The sequence below is a fragment of the Nyctereutes procyonoides genome, unplaced genomic scaffold (assembly GCF_905146905.1).
Source record: "Nyctereutes procyonoides isolate TBG_1078 unplaced genomic scaffold, NYPRO_anot_genome, whole genome shotgun sequence".
NCBI classification, from domain to species: Eukaryota; Metazoa; Chordata; class Mammalia; order Carnivora; family Canidae; genus Nyctereutes; species Nyctereutes procyonoides.
Genome location: NW_026575144.1, coordinates 11863626 through 11884390, shown reverse-complemented (window position 1 = coordinate 11884390; position 20765 = coordinate 11863626). Strand labels below are relative to the sequence as shown.

General features: G+C 42.4%; 1 protein-coding gene across 1 annotated transcript in view; it reads right to left on the bottom strand.

Moving 5' to 3' along the window:
- Positions 1 to 18739: 18739 nt before the first annotated feature.
- DISC1 (DISC1 scaffold protein) overlaps positions 18740 to 20765 on the bottom strand; it is a 346483-nt gene continuing 344457 nt past the window's right edge. The window contains exon 13 of the mRNA XM_055308948.1: positions 18740 to 19296. Coding sequence (XP_055164923.1) covers positions 19157 to 19296 — 140 coding nt within the window. The 3' untranslated portion in view covers positions 18740 to 19156. The remainder of the gene's footprint in view (positions 19297 to 20765) is intronic.

Genomic DNA, 20765 nt, shown 5'->3' with positions numbered 1-20765 from the left:
TTGTGCTCTAAGAAGGACTGCTGAGGATGGGACAGCATCTTAGAGGCTGCAAGGATGAACAGGGCAGTTTGGAGGAAGTGCAACATCAGCAGAGGCGCATGGAATGTCGCATAGAACAAGTGCCCAGAACTGTGCAGGTGGCCGGGGCCAGCATCACATCTTGCAAGGACTGACATGAACAGCTTGGAATGGGCCGATTGTGCAAAAGCATGCTTCATGCAAACCAGGTCAGCTGGAGCCACCTTCCACCCTCCTCTTCACTTTACCCCTTCCACAAGCATGCCCAGACAAACATGGACATACTCACAGATACACACAAATGCGAACACTGTCAGGTCCAGTGTCTTCCCAAAGACTCACCCGGTGTGGACAGCTGGCTGGCTCTCAGGAGGGAGAGTCAGAATAGAACAGAACAGATGCTAGCCACAGGAAAATGTGGAAGGAGAAATACAGAAGGACATGCCCAGCCAAAGAGGGAGGAGGAAGGAAATTTAGAAACTGCAGTAGCAATCATAAAGTGGTGGCTGAATTTGGGTTTTATGCTAGCTTACCACCAGAGATCTCAGAGAGCTTTACCAGTATCAATTAAGAGGGCTATCACTCCCATTTTGGCCAGATCCATCTAACCAGAGGGAATGAATAATCCTGATGGGGAAAGCTCCCAGGGTCCTTGCTCTGAGCCCTCTCCTTTAGGTTAGTTCGAGTGGCTGAGAGTCCAGCCTGCATGTTGACACCCCAAGCATCCCTACCCTGGAACCCTCAGGACTCCAAGCTGTAGAACTTTCCCTTCCATCAATAATTAATCCCACGTCACAGGAAGGGGAGGTCTCTAGTCGAGGGCTTTGTCTGCAGCCCCATCTTGCTAAACATATCTAACAATTTTTATAAAACAAAACCAACACTGTTATCAAATTTACAAGTGCTAAAAACTTGGGGAGATGCTCACACCTTGGATGATAGAATTGTACCCAAAAAAGCTTTTTAAAAACTGGAATAATGGACCTCAAAAATAACGTAATAAAATTTTAAAAGAATTAATGCAAAATTCTAAAGTTGGGTTCAGAATGTCAATGTCACCGGTACCTGACACAAGAAACCAACAATAGCAATCTCTATGGAAAGGGTCTTTTTTTTTTTTTTAATTTATTTACGATAGTCACAGAGAGAGAGAGAGAGGCAGAGACACAGCCAGAGGGAGAAGCAGGCTCCATGCACCGGGAGCCCGACGTGGGATTCGATCCCAGGTCTCCAGGATCGCGCCCCGGGCCAAAGGCAGGCGCCAAACCGCTGCGCCACCCAGGGATCCCTATGGAAAGGGTCTTGAGTGTTAAGATGAATCCAATGTTTATAGAAAAATTTCCAAGAAAGCTAATGCAACCAAAGTCACATTTGTGGACATATATGGTCATGCAAAGAAAATTATTACCAAAGGTGATATTGGAAGTCATCTGACCCACCTTTATTACATGATGGAATTGAAGTCTTCAGAGGTTACATAGAAGAGTAGATAGAATGGATATAAAATGGATTCCATCTTGGGTACCAATGCCAATCAATGGGAAGTCACTGCCTGGAGACCTGATTTTGAGATGAATTCTGAATCCTTGTCTGGGTTCAGCAGAAAGAAGGATTGTGATGCTTAAGTGATTTTGCCATGATCTGGAGAGGGAGCCCAAGGGTTACTGATGCAGACAATGCTGGGCCCCACCCCCTCAGTCCTAAGAAGCCCACCATTCCAGTGTGTTCTGCATTGGGTCCTGCTATGGCACCTGCCGAACACCCACTGGGAGTGTTCTCTATACTCTGTCCCAGAGTCTGCCAGCAAGGTCAAGTCTTAGTTGCCCAAGTTAGCCAGTAACCTGCTTAATAGTATACCTTCGACTGGATTCCTTTCTTGTCTGTCTCAACTCACCCTCCCCTTTAAGTCCTGCCTGAAATCATATCCCCAATAAACAAGCTGCACTCAAATCCTTATCTCAGATCTGCTTCTAAGGAGCTGATCTAAGACAGCCACATAGTCACCATCCTGATGGAGCCAAGGAAGTAAGATTTACCCCAGCACCAGTCCACTGACTCTGCAGGGTAGAGTGTTGAGGACCAGATCCCTGAGAGACTAGGACACAAACTAAGGACAGAGACCAGGACTGTGAAGTGTCTGGTGTCTCTGCCAGTAAGGCAAGGGTCAGATAAGAGAGGGTGTTGAGTTTGGAAAAAGAGAGGCAGACCTTTAATGACACGAAGGCCATTTAGCACTGAGGTTATAAACACTGACTTTGGTTTCACATTTCTTGGTGTACAGGTCAGTCCTACCACATCCTAGCTATGTGATCTTAGATAAAAAATTTTTTTAAATTTGTTTAAGCTCTCCTATAAACTTTAATATCTTTATACTTTAAGCTTTAATATCTCACTACCTTCCTCTGGCCCCTTCTGCCAGCCCTCTCTCTGACTTCCCTTCCAAGGCCCTATTTTGCTTAAAATCCCCTGGGACTCCTTTGTTTTCCTTCCTTATAAGCATATTTCTTGCAAATACTAATCTCAAGGGGCTAATTTGTGCCATCTGGAAACAGCACTTCCGTCCTCCCCAGCGCTCCACTTCGGAGATGTGTTCGCAAGAAGCCCCAGGCAGGAAACACAGCAGCACGGTTCCAGGGGAACATATGGTGGAGGGAAGCCACCCACGGGGCTCCCGGAGAGGAGCTGAAAGAGGACTTCCTTTCTCCACTGATCTAGTTGTGAACAAAAGGTTCATGAACAACTCGTGGGGCAGGCTTGAATGATACTAGTATCAGGCTATCACCTCAGTGTGAGACCGTGCCCATTGAGACTGGGCAGCAACAAGAAGTCACCTCCCTTCCTTACTGTCCATGCAATTTGCCTTATTGCCTCCTGCCAGCACCACTGCAAGACCATCATGTCATGGATCCTGTAGAGAGATTCCACACGTGATAAACTGCTACTTCATCAGAAATATCTAAAATCTGAAAATAAATTGGCTTCGAATCACACACGAAATACTCCCAAATATCAAAATTAACAAAAGATTATTCACATGACATTATGTCAATTCCATTATACATTTATTGCTCACAAAAATATACTGTGTTTGAAAATAATTTGCAAGGTAGAACTTCAAACTTAACAAGTTCCTGAATAAGCCCAATGATGCTGGACAAAACACAGCCAATCACCAACTAAAGGCATTACTTCTAGTCAGCCATTTTTCCAGTCAGCAAGCACTGATTAATGGTTTGCACGCCAGGCATTGTTTTAGGTGCTGGAGATTCAATCTTGAACAACAAAAACAAACAAACAAACAAACTCCTCTCCTCTGTGAAGAAATTCTTTCAAGCATAAAATAACATTCAGTGTGGGGTATAGTTGCTGAACGATGTGGGTAAAGTCTATTTTGAGTCAGAGTGTCTGAGCCTACAGCAGTCTGGACATAACAGCCCTGAGCACTGCGTTGGCCAACTTGTACATCATTAGCTCATAACTAAGGAGACCTGGTGAAGAATGAAGATGCAAGCCTGGAGGTTTCGTCAACCAGATGGCCCCTGCAGTGTTGCAGGAAGAGTGAGACATACAGACACCTCAGAGCAGATGAAAGACCTCATCGGGAGGCAGGACTGAACTTGAATGAAGCCCAAGCCTTTTCCTGAAAGTCTTGCCACCCTACTCACCTCCCATGGTAGTATCTTCACCAAGGAGTTTAGGGTTTGGGGGTAGCTCATATTATTGTCCTGGTGGTAAAAGGCAGAAAGATCCTAATCCTGGTCAAGGGGTAGTGGAGATTTTTTCAAAAGGACATAATTTATATTACTTAAGATAGAGGAGAGTGGCCCTATTTCTGAAGAAAGAGGGCAGATTTCAAAAAGGAGGCACCCCCCAAAACACGTAGCTTCTTTATCTTCTTAGATGTCAGGAATAGTTGTATTCAGCATCCAGGAGAGCTTTTAGCTATGACTGCCATTCGACTTCCCTAACCCTATGCTCACACATGCACAGACTTGCACAGGTGAGGTCACAGGGCTTACAGAATGCAGTAAAGGAAAATGTGTCCCCTCCTTCATCACACCATATGGAGTTGCTTTCTACACTGAGTTTGGTGCTCTCTACACTGAGTTTTGGTGATGTCTTTACATTCGAGAACAGAGTAGGCTTTTCCAGTTTTTTGAGTCTATCTTCAGGTTATCCAGAAGTGTTTTCAAGTGAGGTTATTCCTCACATGGGTACTAGGCATTTCTTGTTAAAATGCACCTAAGTATTTTATTTCCTATTATTATAGATGAAGTTTTTAAATTATATCTTCTAATTGATGTCCTATTCCTAGTCTATTCTAGTCTAACTTCTGTGTATCCCAGTTCTGTGTATGAAGACTATTATATTTCTGTAAGCTAAACTGTTGCTAATACACCAAACACAATGTGAAGTAGTAGTGACTTTAGTGCTCTTGACTTTAGCAGGAGTGTCCATGTTTCCTCATCTAATAAGATGCCAGTTTGGAGGCTGAGATATTGAGATACTTGTATACTTTTTATGTGTAGGGAGTATCTGACTCCTATTTATTCCATGTTTTATAATCATAAATTTTATGTATGAATTTTGTCAAATGCCTTTTAAACATCTATGGAAAAGGTCATATGATTTTTCCCCCTAAGATCTAGTAATATGTTGAATTAAATTAATGGATTTAAAGATACTTACCCATCTTTTCATTCCTGGAGTAAGCCCTACCTGGTCATAATGTATTATTATATATTCTTGAAACTATTCCACATTGTTTATTTTTTGGGGACAAACATGAAGAAGGGTTTTACTATGTGAACTTATCCATAACACTAAAATTAATAAAAAGATAAAAGAATTAAATGATAATTCAAAATATTTTTTCTCCCTTTGCATGTTAGTTCTTTATCATTTTCCAAAAATTACTTCTAGTAACTCTTGGAAAATTGCAGCCAGCCTCTTGAGTAACCTAGAATGTAAATTATATTGGGTCTTGCAGATTTGAGCATATTCAATGAATTTGAAAAATTTTTAACAATATTCTTTCCCGGGATGCCTGGGGGATCAGTCAGTTAAGCATCTGCCTTCAGCTCAGGTCATGATCTCAGGGTTCTTGGGATGGAGCCCCAAGTTGGGCTCCCTGCTCAGTGGAGAGCCTAACTTCTCCCTCTTCCTCTGCTGCTCCTCCTGTTTGTGCTCGCTCTCTCTTTCTCTCTTTGTCAAATAAATAAATAAAATCTTGAAGAAGAAAAAAAAAAAAGAAGAAGAAGAAAGTGATCAAGAGGCACTTGGCTGGCCCAGTCAGAAGAACATGTGACTACTGATCTCAGGGTCATATGTTTGAGCCCTATGTTGGGCATAGATATTACTTAAATAAATAAATACTTAAAAAGGGTGATCAAACCTTTCCCTATCACTACCCACATTCTAGAAATGCCCACCTATCCAGGCTTTAAGATCCTATTCAGGAGCATCTGGGTGGCTCAGTGGTTGCGCATCTGCCTTTCACTCAGGTCTCAGGGTCCTGGGATTGAGTCCTACATCGATCTCCCCACAAGGAGCCTGCTTCTCCCTCTGCCAATGTCTCTGCCTCTCTCTGTGTGTCTCTCAGGAGTAAATAAATAAAATATTAAAAAATATATATCCTATTCAGGTCCTGACTCCTCCTTGATGTTCACACTCCAGCTCACACCCTCTCCTGTGAAACCACATGGTCAGTACGACTCAGTGTTGCCATGGACTATTCCCACCTGTATCGATCTGGCCTGTCGAACAAACTCTAAGTGCCTGTCTTACTTTGTTCAGCTTGCTATAACAACAAGAACATAGACTGGACAGCTTAAACAACAAATATTTGTTTTTCATAGTTTCAGCAGTTAAAAAGGAAGAAGAAGAAAAAGGTGATCAAAATGGGAAATATACTCTAAGTCAAAAAAAGAAGTGACTAACCAGGTGAGATTGGTATTCACACATGGTGTAGAAATTGGATCTGAAGACAATTCCAGAAGGGTAATTAAGTTCACTAAAGTAAGATTATCATCTCCTTGAAACCCTATCTTTTAAAGAACAATAGTCACTTTTATGGGTAAGTTTTGCTATATTGGCTGTTATATAATCCATTAATTTTTAATCATGCTTTGAAGTATTCTGCTCAGATCTCCCTTCTGTGCTGGAGAACATATGGTCTGTCAACCAGGAGAAGAAAAGTATTTCCTACCACCACCATTGCTGCCACTTTTCCTTCTACTCCTCAAACCCCATGCACAGGAAAAAGTGAACTGGCCAGCAAATTCTTTTATTTTCTGTGATTATTGTCTTTAGACTCAATACCACCAGACAAAAATCCAACCATCACTTGCACCTTGGGAAGGGATTTACCTGATTCGTATTTGATATTGGTATCCAGGCTCCCTAGACAAGGAAGAGGGCTGGGGAACAGAGTTGGTATCATTGCAGGCAGATAGGCTATCAAATATCTACAAATGTGGAGCATCAAAGAAGTCTGATTGCAACCAAGGACTGAGTACCTAGGTTGAGGAACTGAAGTGTCAAAAAGGAGAGAAAATAACATAGAAGGGAGAAGGGGAACCCCAAATATAAACTTTGAGGAAGTTGTAATCTTGTGGAAGATGGGCTCTGCTGCCAGGTACCCATTCAACTATTTACCAGTTGATAGTGGGGCACTCATCAGCCCCCATCAGCCCCTACTGTGTCAAGGATCACCTAAGAAAATTTGGTCATGAAAATCACAAAGTGTTGATGTATTAGTTCTGTGTCTGCCAATGTATCATACAACAAGAAGAGAAACAGATTTGCCTGTGCATTAGCTGAAAGTTGCTTATGATTTTAATCATAAGACAACAGGAAAAGAGAAGAAAGGTGTTTTCTGTTAACATGGCTCTTTTTGGATATCTGTATAGAGGGAATCCAATATATTTCTTTATATGTAATGACCCAAAAGTTTAAATTTCCTCATCTGCAGAAGAGGGGTAATAGTAACCACCCTTCAGGGTTATTAGGATTAAGTGATTTACGTAAATCATTGGGAGGTCACTGACTTTAAGTTCCCTGCCATCTACTACAGGGTGTGTTTCTGCTGTTCCTCACATCGAAACTCCTTCCAAAGGTTGTTGATTTTTGCGGTCTCCCATTGACTTCCTCTCCTTTTCTCCTCTTGGACTTCTCTCTCTTTAAATATTTCTCCATTGCTACTCAGGTTTACATAATTCTACAGCCTTAAAAATCATCTATGTGTTAATACTCAGTCCAATTTAAGCTCCTACTGCCTTCCCAGCATCTCCATTTGTATGTCTAATAATCATTGCAACTCAACACAGACAAACTACTGATAGACTATCCCCATCCCAACACACACTCCTCTCTTCTCCAAGGTCCTCCTTGTATCAACAAATGATGTTACCACCTGTGTGGGTCTGAAACCTTGAGCTCATATTTGATTGGTTTTCTTCCCTTGCACTCTTGACAAGTGAGCATAAGTTAGATAAATGGAGACCAGCATTCAAGGCTAAGAGCACAGCCATGAGCAAAGGCCCATATGCAAATAGATGGAAGGGGCACCTGGGCAGCACAGTCAGTTAAGCATCTGACTGACTCTTGGTTTCTGCTCAGGTCATGATCTTAGGGTGGTAAGACTGAGCCCCACATCAGGCTCCACACTCAGAGGAGTCTGCTTAAGATTCATTCTCCCTTTCCCTCTGCCCTTGCCACTTGTGCTCTCTCTTAAATAAATAAATCTTTTTTTAAAAAAAGAAAATAGATAGAAAGTTGAGAAATGGTAAATGACCTAGAACAGTTAGAAGGAGATCATTCACAATGAGTCTGGAAGGATAGTTTGGTTATAGACAATGATCATCTTTGATGAAAACTTTATTGTTTAGGCAACAGCAAATCACTGAAGGGTCTTGAGCCTGACCTGACCATTGGTTAAGGAAAATAACTTTGACCATGAATTTATTTTTTTTAAGATTTTATTTATTTATTCATGAGAGACACACACAGAGAGAGAGAGACAGAGACACAGGCAGAGGAAGAAGCAGGCTCCATGCAGGGAGCCCAACGTGGGACTCAATCCCGGGTCTCCAGGATCAGGCCCTGGGCTGAAGGCAGCGCTAAACTGCTGAGCCACCCGGGCTGCCCAGACCATGAATTTAAATTATGAGAAATTACAGACAAAGAAAACAATTAGAAATCCATCGCAATAGTTCAAGTCAGTATGGTGAGAATCTGGGCTGCACAGTACACAGAGAATAAGAGAGATAAGAACTCTCAATGCTAAAAACAGAAAGACTCACCTGATTAGACAGAGGCTTAGGATGGAAAAGGAGCATAATGCAAATCTGAAGCTTCCAGTCAGTGCCTCTTGGAAGAAGGAAGTGCCAGATTCCAGAATAAAGAACAGCTGAATGGCAGGTAGACTATTAGAAGGAAAAAAGTGAAGTTGGTTTTAGACATGTTGAGTTTGAAATGCCTAAAATGTAGCAATAGAAATGTCCAGTAGAATCTAAACCTCAGACAAAAGGGCAAAACCAGAGAATGATTTGAGAGTACTAAACCATACATAATTTTGAGTTTGGGGCCTAATATAGTAGCTAAGGTTTAGTGGATGCTCCATAAATATTGCCAATCCAATCACATACCTTTGGGAATAATCACTATAAATATGATATTGAAAGTGTTGGAGTAGATGAAATTGCCCAGGGAGAAAGGAGATCTGCAGACAGGGCCTTGGGGTATCCTTCTTCTATGCCCGAAAGAAAACAATCTTGCAAGAAGGCTCATGTAGGATGAGACCATTGGGGGATGTAGTGTAATGGAACCCAAGAGAGAAGGGAGGTGCAACAAGGAAGAGATTTGTTTCAGCATTGGACATTGTTACCAAAATGATGAGTAGAATGAGGGCAGAAGAAGTGCTGTTGGATTTGGCAGAGCATGTGCAGGAAGACTTTCAATGAAAAGATGGGAACAGGGGATCCCTGGGTGGCTCAATGGTTTGGCGCCTGTCTTTGGCCCAGGGCACGATCCTGGAGTCCCGGGATCGAGTCCCACGACAGGCTCCCGGCATGGAGCCTGCTTCTCCCTCCTCCTGTGTCTCTACCTCTCTCTATATATATATGTATCTATCATGAATAAATAAATAAATCTTAAAAAAAAAAAAGAAAAGAAAAGATGGGAACAGGAGCCATACCTCAGGGGCTGAGAAGTGAGTGTGTGACAGGAGAGCACAGCAATACCTTGTAGTATCAACTCCTATAAGATATCATAGATATCTCCATAGTGGAGCTTCATAGATGTCTGGTAATTGTATGGGCATTAATAAATCTTTTAGTCCTGCTGTCCATGCATATAACAATTTGTTATGAGCATGTGAAATATGCCAGTTATGACAGCTCTATTCAGCTCTCCATCATGGTTTAAAACCAAAGCATAGGGCGGTCCCGGTGGCCCAGTGGTTTAGCGCCTGCCTTCAGCCCAGGGCCTGATCCTGGAGACCCGGGATCGAGTCCCATGTCGGGCTCCCTTCATGGAGCCTGCTTCTCCCTCTGCCTGTGTCTCTGCCTCTCTCTCTGTGTCTGTCATTAATAAATAAATAAAATCTTAAAAAAAAAAAAAACCAAAGCATAAATTTTAGACCAACAACATTATGTCGCTTTCCTGGGGAATCACATGTCTGCCCCAGGAAATGTCTCAGGGAGAAAAGCTTCCATTTTGTGTGCCTTTATAAATGTTTCTCCTCATTTAGAAAGTCATTCAGTAGCTCAAGAAAATCCTTTCCTTCCTCTACAGGACAGAGGGATCTCTTTATGATTAAGAAAAAACATCATGGTACAGTGAGCCGTATTCTCTTGATAATACAACAGAGTGAAAAGTAATAACTAAGCAGGATGAGAGTCTTGTAATCTTCTAAATGGCTGTGATTTCAGATTTGCCATAGCCATCATAAATGAAAAGATGATTTAACAAGAAAGAGATTTTAACAAGAGAGAAAGGGAGACTGGGGATGGGGTGGGGTGGGGAGAGCAAGTAAAGGGTTCGCTGTTGGCCCTTATTCCGCCCAGCTGAGACACTTAGAATTCCCCATGAGGCGACTCTAATATCATCCTGGGGACATCCTTCCTCTGGCCTATCCCTGTCTGCCTTTGGAATTCTTCCCTGGACTCCTGGCATAACCTGGACCATGGCGGGGACCAGCCAGGCCTGATGCCTCTACGCTGCTCTGCCCCACAGCTCACTCCTTGCCAGGGGAGCACAAACACAAAAGTACATTGGAACACCAAATAAACAATTTCACTGCGATTTTGTAGGCTGGCTGAAACTCTTCCTCACTGCTGCGATATGCCCGTGGTACATCTGTCTCAGTATGTGAAAGGATGCAGGAGCTTCCTAGCATAAAATATCCAGATGCCCTTCCTCAGTTCAAACTGCTCAGAGCTAAGTGTCTCCCTGGTAATTGCCAGCTCCTGGGGCCAGGAAGAGACGCCTTTGTACACTTGCCCTTAAAAGTCAAAACTGCACTTAACGAGAGTTGGTGCATGCCTTCTGCGTTTCCCAATTTGGCTGAAAAGTAATACATCAGAGACTGTCATCTGTGTATTGTGTGGTCCATGCCACTGCATAAAGGTCTTTTTAATTCTCCTTTTTCTCACAGGCTGCAAAATACGTCATTTGCCTTCCTCTGGCCTCATGCATACTTTCTTACTGTCTCTTCCCATATTTGTAAGAGTGCACTGTTTTACTTCCCCTTCATTTTCTTACACATTTTCTTCGAACCACAAGTGCCTTTGCTTCGAACCACAAGTGTTCATTATCAACTTCTCTCCGGTTCTCTGGTTCCTCGGTCAAGTAGTTCTTATTCATTCTACTTGTAAAGGATGGAACTCTCTGGGCCCACACAAAGCATCAGACGCTTCTATCTGGGTGAAGAGAAACCAGGGCCTGGGGCTTTTATTGACTGATCAGCTTCCAGAAAAGCCCAGCAAAGTCTCCGTTCCCAGTGTCCCCAGCTGTGTGGCTGTTACAGATGTTAGGGTCCTGCTGAGAGCTGGAGCCCCCCACCAATGTGCAGTTGAATGAGGCTTCAATATTAGTAAATGAAGAGGGTGCTTTAGAATCACAGGGAGTTCACCTCAAAGCTCTCAAGTAATCAGAAACTGCTACTTTTCCTTTCTCCTCTAAAAAGGAAATGCAAATAAAGGAAGTAAGAAAGAGAGACTGAAATAATAAAAGCACCAAGTGGGAAGTATGAGGTAAAAATGAGGACAATAGGTCGTTGACTTTGGGCACAGGTAAAAGAAACCAGAGAATCCAGGGACTGGTATTAAAGCACCTTTGGGAAGGAGACCAAACTCTGGGGTAACCTACAGGGTTGTGGAATGTGCATTCTCATGTTGCTCAGGGATGAAGGACACAGATGGGAGGGGCACCAGGCTGGGGAGGTAGTGTGTTGGCCAAGGCCATCCAAAGCCCAGCTCAGGTTGATGTGCGGTTCTGCATATTGGGGGAGGATGCTTTGGAAAAAACGCTTGCTGTGTTGAGTAGATGAAGTAAAAGTTATCCAAAGCACCTTACAGTTCAACGTTTCATGTTCCCCTGAGTGTCTGAGAGCACCATGGGGGCAGGCAGCGGGGAAGGTTGCTCAGGCCACAAATCAGAGACTTTTTTTTTTTTTTTTTTTTCACTAACAACAACCACTGCCACCTGAAGCTAAGTACATCTCAATATGTACTTGCAGATGGGCACAGGAGTCTGGACCGGGTGGTGTTCTCCCTTTGGTTGGTTCTGTTCATTCCCCATGCTAGATATTCTCCTCATTTTTAAATGTCTGTATATGTTGCTTTACTTTAAAAAAAGTCTTTGCACAGGCATAGACCAACTGAGCAATATCGATAAAGGTCAGTGACATATAGCTGCAGACCAAGTCAACACTGCTCATTTTACTTTATTTTTTATTTAAATTCAATTAATGAATATATAGTGTATTTTTAGTTTCAGAGGTAGAGTTCAGTGATTCATCAGTCTTATATAATAAGCACCAGGTATTACATAACACTGTTCACTTTAAATGATAGGAATTGTTCAACTGTGATCTGCCTGATGTGGTTATTGTGGACACATTCATGACGAGAGAGAGAATGGCCACAAAATCAATGAAGCCAATCAATATGGGGGTTGGGAATTCCCCCAGCAGAGCACTAGCTGCTTGCAGGGCTGCTGATTATCTTCAGCTCACTCCCCAGTGCAAACTTCATTTCCAGTATGGCACTGATTCTTACCTTTTCTTGTATCCTCCCTCCTGGGAATTTTTTCTATGGGCATAATTCAAAGGCAAAGAGAACGCTGTATGCATGAAAATGTCATTGCTGCATTATCTATAACAACAAAATACTGGAAAGATTTAGTACCCAGTTGCACAGGAATATCTAAGTTATGGTAGATCGATTTGAGAAACTATTATACAGCAATACATACAATGATTATAATGATTATGTGGCAAAATGGGGAATACCATAATATTAAACAGAAAAAAGAGGAATGAAAAATAGGCTGGCTATAGATTGGTGAAATGTGTTTCTTATGAACATAGATTAGAAAAATGAAGATAGTGGGTTACGCATGAGTCTTTTTAAATAATTTCTTCAAAATGTTGTCTTTACAAATAAAAATCATATAAGGAATAGAAAATAATAAAAAACTGTCCATCAGTATTAGCTGACTCACTATTGTGCATCTGTGTGTGTCTCCATGTGTGTACATCTTCACGCATGTGTGTATGTAATCATTTATTTATGTAGATGTAAAACCAAGGGTCCCATGAATCAATATCCAACCCATTTTCAATATTTACTGGATGATTTCCACTAACATTTTAAACCCCTATAATTGTAAATTCATTCATTTTTAGGAAGAACAATTTTTATAGTAGGAGTTCAATAAGTGTTTCTGGAATGAATACATACACGCTGGGAAGAGCTCAAATTCCTTCTATAGGGCTTTGTTTCTAGCAGATGCTTTTCAAACTCTTGGAAAAGGGAGCTGTAGTGTCAAGAAGTTCTGTGTTACTGGGATAATGAGGGGAAGTAAAGGAGTTCTCCAGACTGTCCTTCACTCTGGTGTCTGTTATAGCTTCCCTTCTAAAATATGAATGTGTTTCATACTTAAAAGCATACTTATTTAAACAAAACACTGATGGTGTGAGCAGGTCCCCCTAAGGGACCGTGGGGGACAGACGTGACTGCATTTCCTCACTCTTCACTCTGCCCACATAACCAGCCCACAGGGCTCTTTGGTCTAGTGTTCGGAGGAAGAAGGTTTTACTGAGCTCCCTAACCCAGGACAGGGACTGTGGTCCCAAATGGGGTAGAAATTTTGTTACTAAACCACTGATCATAGATGGTTGTTCAAGAAAGGGCCAAAATAAAATTGATCTCTTGTCTTTAAAATGACAACAATTAAAATGATCATGGCAATCAGTTTCCTCCAAATCTTCTGATTATGAATGTCATAGTCTTCTTTTCACTGATATATGGCACATATCGCTCCAGCACCGTGCTGGGTCCATGGTGGGTGCTGAACAGGTGATGAATCTTGCATCAACTTCAGGGAGGCCTGGGCCCATGTGCCCTGCTCTACTTTAGGGCCTGCACTCAGTCTCCATGATTTGTCATTTTTTTCTTAAAGAAATTATTTTTTTGAAAAAGTAAAAATAACCACATGGTACAAAAATTTTGAAAGAATAGCAGTATACATGAAAAGTTAAGTCTCCTTGCCATCCCTTTTCCCTATGTTGCCTGGGTCCTTTTCCAGTGATATTTCTGCAGATATAAGCATTTGCACATAGGAAGATTCTGGGCGGTGCCTGGGTAGCTCAATTGGTTAAGCATCAAACTCTTGATTTCAGCTCATGATCTCAGGGTCATGGGATTGCCTCCTTGATCTTCGTGAGCCCAGCGAGCCCTGCACTGGGTGTGGAGCCTGCTTAAGATTCTCTCTTCTTCTCCCTCTGCTCCTTCTCCCCTCTCTCTCTAAAAAAAATAGATGGAAACTAGAATCATAGCTTAAAGGCTAATTTAGTGATTAGTTGTCCTTGGGTTTCAATTTCCTAAACCTGAAGCATTTTCAGGCCTAGATTTTGGTCTGCTTATGTCACCTCCAAGGCACCAGGGCCACATCAGTCTAATGGCCTCCTTGCTTGATCCACTTGAAGAAGTAAGGCATTCTGTGCATGTGTAAGCATGTCTGACACCCAAGTACCAGGATGAGGAATTGCTTAGAAGGGATGGAGCAAAGTGGGTACTGGGGGTATCTAGACATCTATGTCCCAGTTGAGGTCAGATAACATTAATGAACTAATTTACAGAGATTTGACAATTTCTGATAACTTCCCATCCCAAAGTTTGGTATGTCTGTTTATTCAGTTCTTCTCTAGTGTCCTTCACATTCAAATTTCCTTCAAGACTTACACATTTATTTAATTTTATTCCTAGCTGTTTTGTCTTTATTTTTGTTGTTGTTAAAAATGCGATCTTTTCTTTATAATGTATCTTCTGATTGTTGTTTGTACATGCAAAGCCCATTGATTTTGAAATGCTAATTATGGTAATTGTGTAAAAATGTTTCTCTTAGGTTTTCTAGCTTACAATTATCAGCACCTGTAAAAACTCATGTTGTATCTTCTCCTTCCCAAATCACACCCCTCATTTGTTTTTCTTGTCTCACTGAATTAACCAGGATCTCCAGTAAAATATTTCAAGTGGGCACCCTTGCCTTGTTCCTCACTTTAGTGGTGATATGATTTTCAATTTCCTCAATGAGGAGTCTGGAATAGAAAATGCCATTGTTTTCTGATTTGTTGAAACTGAAAGTAAACACACACACACTTTAAAGCATTGCTTTATTAGAAATGTCTTGTGTGATGTAACTGTACAATCATCCTATAACAAAAGAGATGAAATGGATAAACCTGATAAATTTTTCTATCATCTATACTCCAGAAGCCAAAAACAAAAGTTAAAGGTGCTGCATAGTTTGGTTATTAGCTTTAATTTTGTGTAACAAAAGTAAAATTTATGAAGCAATAAATTATATGACAAAATTCAAAGATTAGATAAGGTGAGGATATTAAAAATAGAAGTACTGAATCACTTATACCAGAAGGGATTAACTAAGGGGCACAATGTTGCTTTCTCGAATGCTTTCTGAAAAATACCAGTCGAATGGGGGTTTTCAAGAGAATCTGCTTATTGCCAGGCAGTACGTGGTTGTTCCTGGCATGGTTTTCCTGGTGGATTGGGAATGAATGGTTGGTTAGGATGGGTGTGGGAGGAGTGGGGTGTTGGGGGATAGGGTGGGGGGGGAGGGGTCTGTTGAAACCTGTCTGAACCTCAGAGTTGAGCTAGATTTCATGGCTGCAGCACAGTGGGGCTTAGCTGGGGGCCTGGGAAGCTGAAGTTTCCCTTGCAGGATCCCCAAGGTGACCATGTGTTCTTAAATGAACTTCATGACTCAAAGTCTCAAAAAGACTTTGAAGGCACTTTAGGAAAAGGAACAGTTAAATGCATTCCACCTGTGTCTGACCACTACTGTCACTCCACCCCTTCCCAGCTCTGTGCCTTGAGGAAAGTTCATTGGTCTCCTAAGGCTCTGTTGTGTCATCTACAGACACCTACCCCATAAGGATGATATGAGAATTCAATGAGATAATGATGATAAAGGTCTCAGGACAGTCCCAGTGCATACAGGTGAGCCCTTCCCTGCTCCTGGGGTGGGGAAACCAGCCTTAAAACAGAGGAAGAAAGGTTTCCAATATTACATACTGGTTGCCTGATTTGAAGGAAGATCATTTTGCTCTTGAAATTTCAGGAAGTTGGAAGGCATAGGATCATTACCGACTAAGAACACACCCTAACTCAAGCTGGTGAAAGATGAATGGATGGCCATTTGAATGCCAGCCTCGCAGCGTGATGGGCAGTGTAACCTGCGATTCATTGTTTCATAGCATTGTCACAGTGAAATCAGACTCCACGTCACCATCTTCAATCTGCATTTTGGCTTGTGCTTTTGACTAGCTCCATAAAAGCTTCAATCTGTATTGTAGTTTTGTTGCTTGTAAATTTAAGCCCTGATAAAAACTGCCCTATGGGGTAGTTTGGGGTTTGGGATACACAATCCTGAGTCTTCCAAGGTCACAGTGGCTGAAAAGGGGACCTGACCCCAGGAAGTTGTGTGGCCAGAGGACACACCCTGGCCTTTAGGAGGGTTCCTGGCTGACTCTCATGCCAGCATAGACTAGAGGGGAGTGGCAACGTGTGGTTAAAGCATCACTCACTCACCTGCCGCGACTTAACATTTGTTCAGCCATCTGAACAAGGAAACAAACACTGCCTAACCGGAGGTACCAGAGAATTCTTACGTGGGGTATAGTCACAGCTCTTATTAGCTTCTAGAATGCTCAAATACATCATGACCTCACAGAAATATTCATGATAGTGTCTGAGTAATACAAAACCCTTGGGATAGTGACTGTTAAGATGTCTTGTGTCCGGGGACCTTTTTAAAATGATGCATGTTGGAGCACCTGGGTGGCACAGTTGGTGAAGCATCTGCCTTCAGCTCAGGTCCTAGGATCGAACCCTATATCGGCCTCTCTGCTCAGTGAGGAGTCTGCTTCTCCCTGACCCTCTGACCCTTCCCCCCACTTGTGCCGTCTCTCTGTTGCTCTACTTTCTCAAATAAATACATAAATAAATTTTTAAAAGATACACATTAGGGCAGCCCAGGTGGCTCAGCGGTTTAGCGCCGCCTTCAGCTCAGGGTGTGATCCTGGAGGCCCGGGATTGAGTCCCGCGTTGGGCTCCCTGCATGGAACCTGCTTCTCCCTCTGCCTGTGTCTCTGTCTCTCTCTCTGTATCTCTCATGAATAAATAAATAAAATCTTTAAAAAAAATAAAAAATAAAAAGATACATGTTAAAGTAAACATTTGTCATTGGAATACGCTTGCCAAGTTTTGCTCCACTGGAATTAATTCATCGATTCAAAGATTCCAAGAACTATGTGACTAGTATGTAATATTTTTTAGACATGATTATAAATAATTCACTAAATTGGTCCATCATTAAAAAACCAAGAAGTTCGGGGCACCTGGGTGGCTCAGTGGTTGAGCGTTTGCCTTCATCTCAGGTTGTGATTCCAGGGTCCTGGGATCGAGTTCTGCATCAGGCTCTCCCCAGGGAGCCTGCTTCTCCCTCTGCCAATGCTTCTGCCTCTCTCTGTCTCTCATGAATAAATAAAATAAAAATAAAATAAAGTAAAAAACAAGAAGTTCTAGAAATTAATTATACTTATTAAAATATATACAGTATATTCCTTTAAATGCTCAAGATAAAACTGAGGAAACACAGTCAGCATTCACATATTGTGCTTTTGCTTTGTTCCCTGGACTATGGCCAGTTGCTGGCTTAAGCAGGGCATCCCTTTGACTGAGGACAGAAGTACTGCCCAGCACGGGAGGCTTAGCAAAGCACCAGCTGCCTTCCGGAAATGACAGCATGACTTCAGGAAATGACAAGAACTGTCCAGTGTCCACAGATCCTATTGATAGCAGGACCATCACTATTCTTATAGGGATAAATGAGGACAGAAACAAACACACCAAAGAGAAAAAAAACACAATAAATCAACTAGTGGTACAAACAGTAGCATGTAGTTACTAAGCTGGACGCTGTGCAAAAGCTTGAGTCTGGTCGCTATCACATCTATATACATGATGGAAATCAGTATTTAGACCATGACTTCCCCAGAGAATGCAGGGCTGCACAACACAAGATTAGTGGGATATTAATAAGACTTAAATAAAATCTATGATCCATTAAACTTGGGAAGTCTGGGTTAAGCAAAAAATCAAGTGGATTTCTTTACTGAGCTCTGTCCTAGTCAAATATGCTAATATGCGCTGTGGCTCTCCAACCAGAAATCATGGCATGGCAGATTTCCCAAATGTATTTGACCAAGGGAGACCTGTTTGTTTGTGGGGCAACCCTCAGAGGCTGCTGTCCTCAGTGCACCTGGGGAAGTGCTGCCTAACTGAACTTAGCCTGTCATACAGCTGCCTCAGGGGGAGGGACCTGCAATGCCCCACATTGCTGAGTATGCACTGCCTTCCTGAGTACTGCTCTGCCCTACTGAGCATGCACTCACTGCCTTCCTGAGTACTATACTGCTTTACTGAGTGCTGCACTGCGTTCCTGAGTATGCACTATCTTACTGAGTGCTGTACTGTCCTACTGAGTAACTACTGCCTTCCTGAGTACTTCTCTGCCCTACAGAGTATGCACTGCCTTCCTGAGTATGCATTGCATTACTGAGTACTGCACTCTACTGAATGAAGGTTTCCACACCCATGTCCTGCCTGGTCCTGAGTGAAACAGGTTAGGGAGGAAAATAAGAGAGGCCCAGAAGTTTAAACTTGTCATCTGATCCCTTCCTGCCCTTCTCCCTTTTTGCTGTCATTGTGGACAAATTTCAGAATGTCCTCCTGGTGAAACACCAAGGGCCCTTCCAGCAGAAACAGGTATTGCCACAATAGGAAAACCATAAGACTGCACCTCACTGACAGGTTGTTACTTTAAAGAAATGCCTTTTGGAATTCTTCATATGCATTCTTCTGAGATTACAGTGAATCACAGGAGAAGGTGAAAAGCTGTTAATTCCAGATCCTGGGGTTAATTAGCTCCTTTATATCATGTGCCTGTAAGAAAGTATAACAGGTACAGTGAGAGAGACTTACATTTAGTTTCCTCTTAACAGGTTCTTAAATCAGGAGATACTTTAATTGCAGCAGCAAGCAAGATGGTACAGGAAAAGAGACATTTTTCTAGCAGAATTCAACCCCAACTTCTGTCTAATGGGAGCTGAGACGAGAAGATTTTCAAGTTCTGTGCAGGACTCTCCGATGAATGACTTGGGAAAGGTACTTTTGGTTGGCATTCGGAAGGAAATCCAGCAGATCATCCCCCTCCAAATTCAGGCCCTGTGTGTGTAGTTGATTCAGGCACCTGGGTCATGCAGGGGAGGTGAGAGAGGCCTCGGGTGCTGACGTGGCCGCTCACCCTCCTCCTCCCATGCTGTCCTGCCTCAGGCCTGTGCTTCCCGGACACCAGCTGTCACACAGGAAGCCGCAGCCTCTCTTTCTCCCACCTCCTTTGCTGGCTGGAGCTGCAGGATCATGGCCTGCAGAGTTTCCTTCACCATCTGGAGCTCCCTCTTGAGACTCTGTGCACACGTTGTTAAGGAACACACGCGAAGGTGACGGGCAGCCCTGTGCAGCCTCAGAGAGATCTGATAAGAGCACGTGTGCCTGCAGGAAGCAGATGGGCACTGACATCTAATTGCAGTTTCAAGTTCTTCCAAATTGTAGGAATTAAATATTAATACAAATTTTACACTTCTTGTAAGAGCGATCGCCATCTCCATGAGGCCTGAGGTTATTAACTATCTCAAGTAAGATTTCAGAAAGGAAAAGGAAGAGTCAGCTTGTTGACTGAGACACTGAGACAGATGGCCCACTGGGAGGCTCAGGCTGTAGGGTCAGTGGGAGGGGTTCCTGCTAAGCCCCAGGCAGGGGTGAGGAGGGGCACAACTGCTACAGACAAGTGCTTGGACAGCGCGAAGGACAGAAGGCTGGAAATTAGAGCTTCCTCAAGAAATCCATTATTTGGGGCCACTGTAAGTCCTGACTCATGAGTTAAAGTCCCTGTTGGCCACAAGCCAGCCTTGTCACCTTGTGCAAATCACTTAGAACCTTGGTTTTCTCGTGAAATAAGGATTTCTAAACCGCTGTAGGTTCGAATCTGCAGTCTTGTGTTATTATATCCCCCAGGGACTTGTAAAATAGCCACTCAGGGTACACAAGATTTGACAGAGCTTGCCTTTTCTGGGTTGGTTGGTTGGTTTTTCTTTAAACTGTTGTTTAAAATTGTTTCTCACATAGAGAAAACCATCACTGAGAACTTGGCAAATAATTATAGGGGATAAATAAGGTTGTCATTCTCTTAAGAAATCAGCCCTTTTCTGGGACTATATTTAACAAATCGTAAAAAAAAAAAAAAAAAAAAAAAATCGTGCTTTTTTTCTATCCACGGTCAGGTCCCTGTTTCCTTTCGTACCTAAAGTCAGAGCAACTCAAAGATAAACAGGACCAGAGACAGACTGAATTATTTTAGTTTCATAAGCAAATTAATTTCACTTCAGCCAAGAGGAATGAAGGGGAAATATGGGAATATGTCACTTAAACATCACTTAAATACTGTTAAATTATCACATGAGGTCAACCACTTAAATATTCCTAGATCAGAAATGGAAAAAACATAAAGAAAGCTTTGGGAGAAGTAGCTTGCAGAGATTTTACCACTCACAGACCATCAACTCTACAATGTTGTTTTATTTAAGTACAATGTCAATGCAATGTCAAGAGAAAAAGATACCCCCAGGTTATGACTGTAGAAAGCTTTCTTTTTCTTTTTTAAATAAAGAACTCCAGTGGATTCTGGGAATTATGCAAATGAACTTCTCCTAAGTAAAAATGCTGAACCACCCTGAAAAGCTTTTGGCAGCTTTTCATCTTGAAGCTTCCCCAGACTTCATCATTTGTGTAATTTACATTCATCTACTAGGATGGTTCACTCTTTGCACTTGAACTTGAGGGGAATGAGGGTGGAGATGAGCGGGTGCAAGGAAAGAAAGA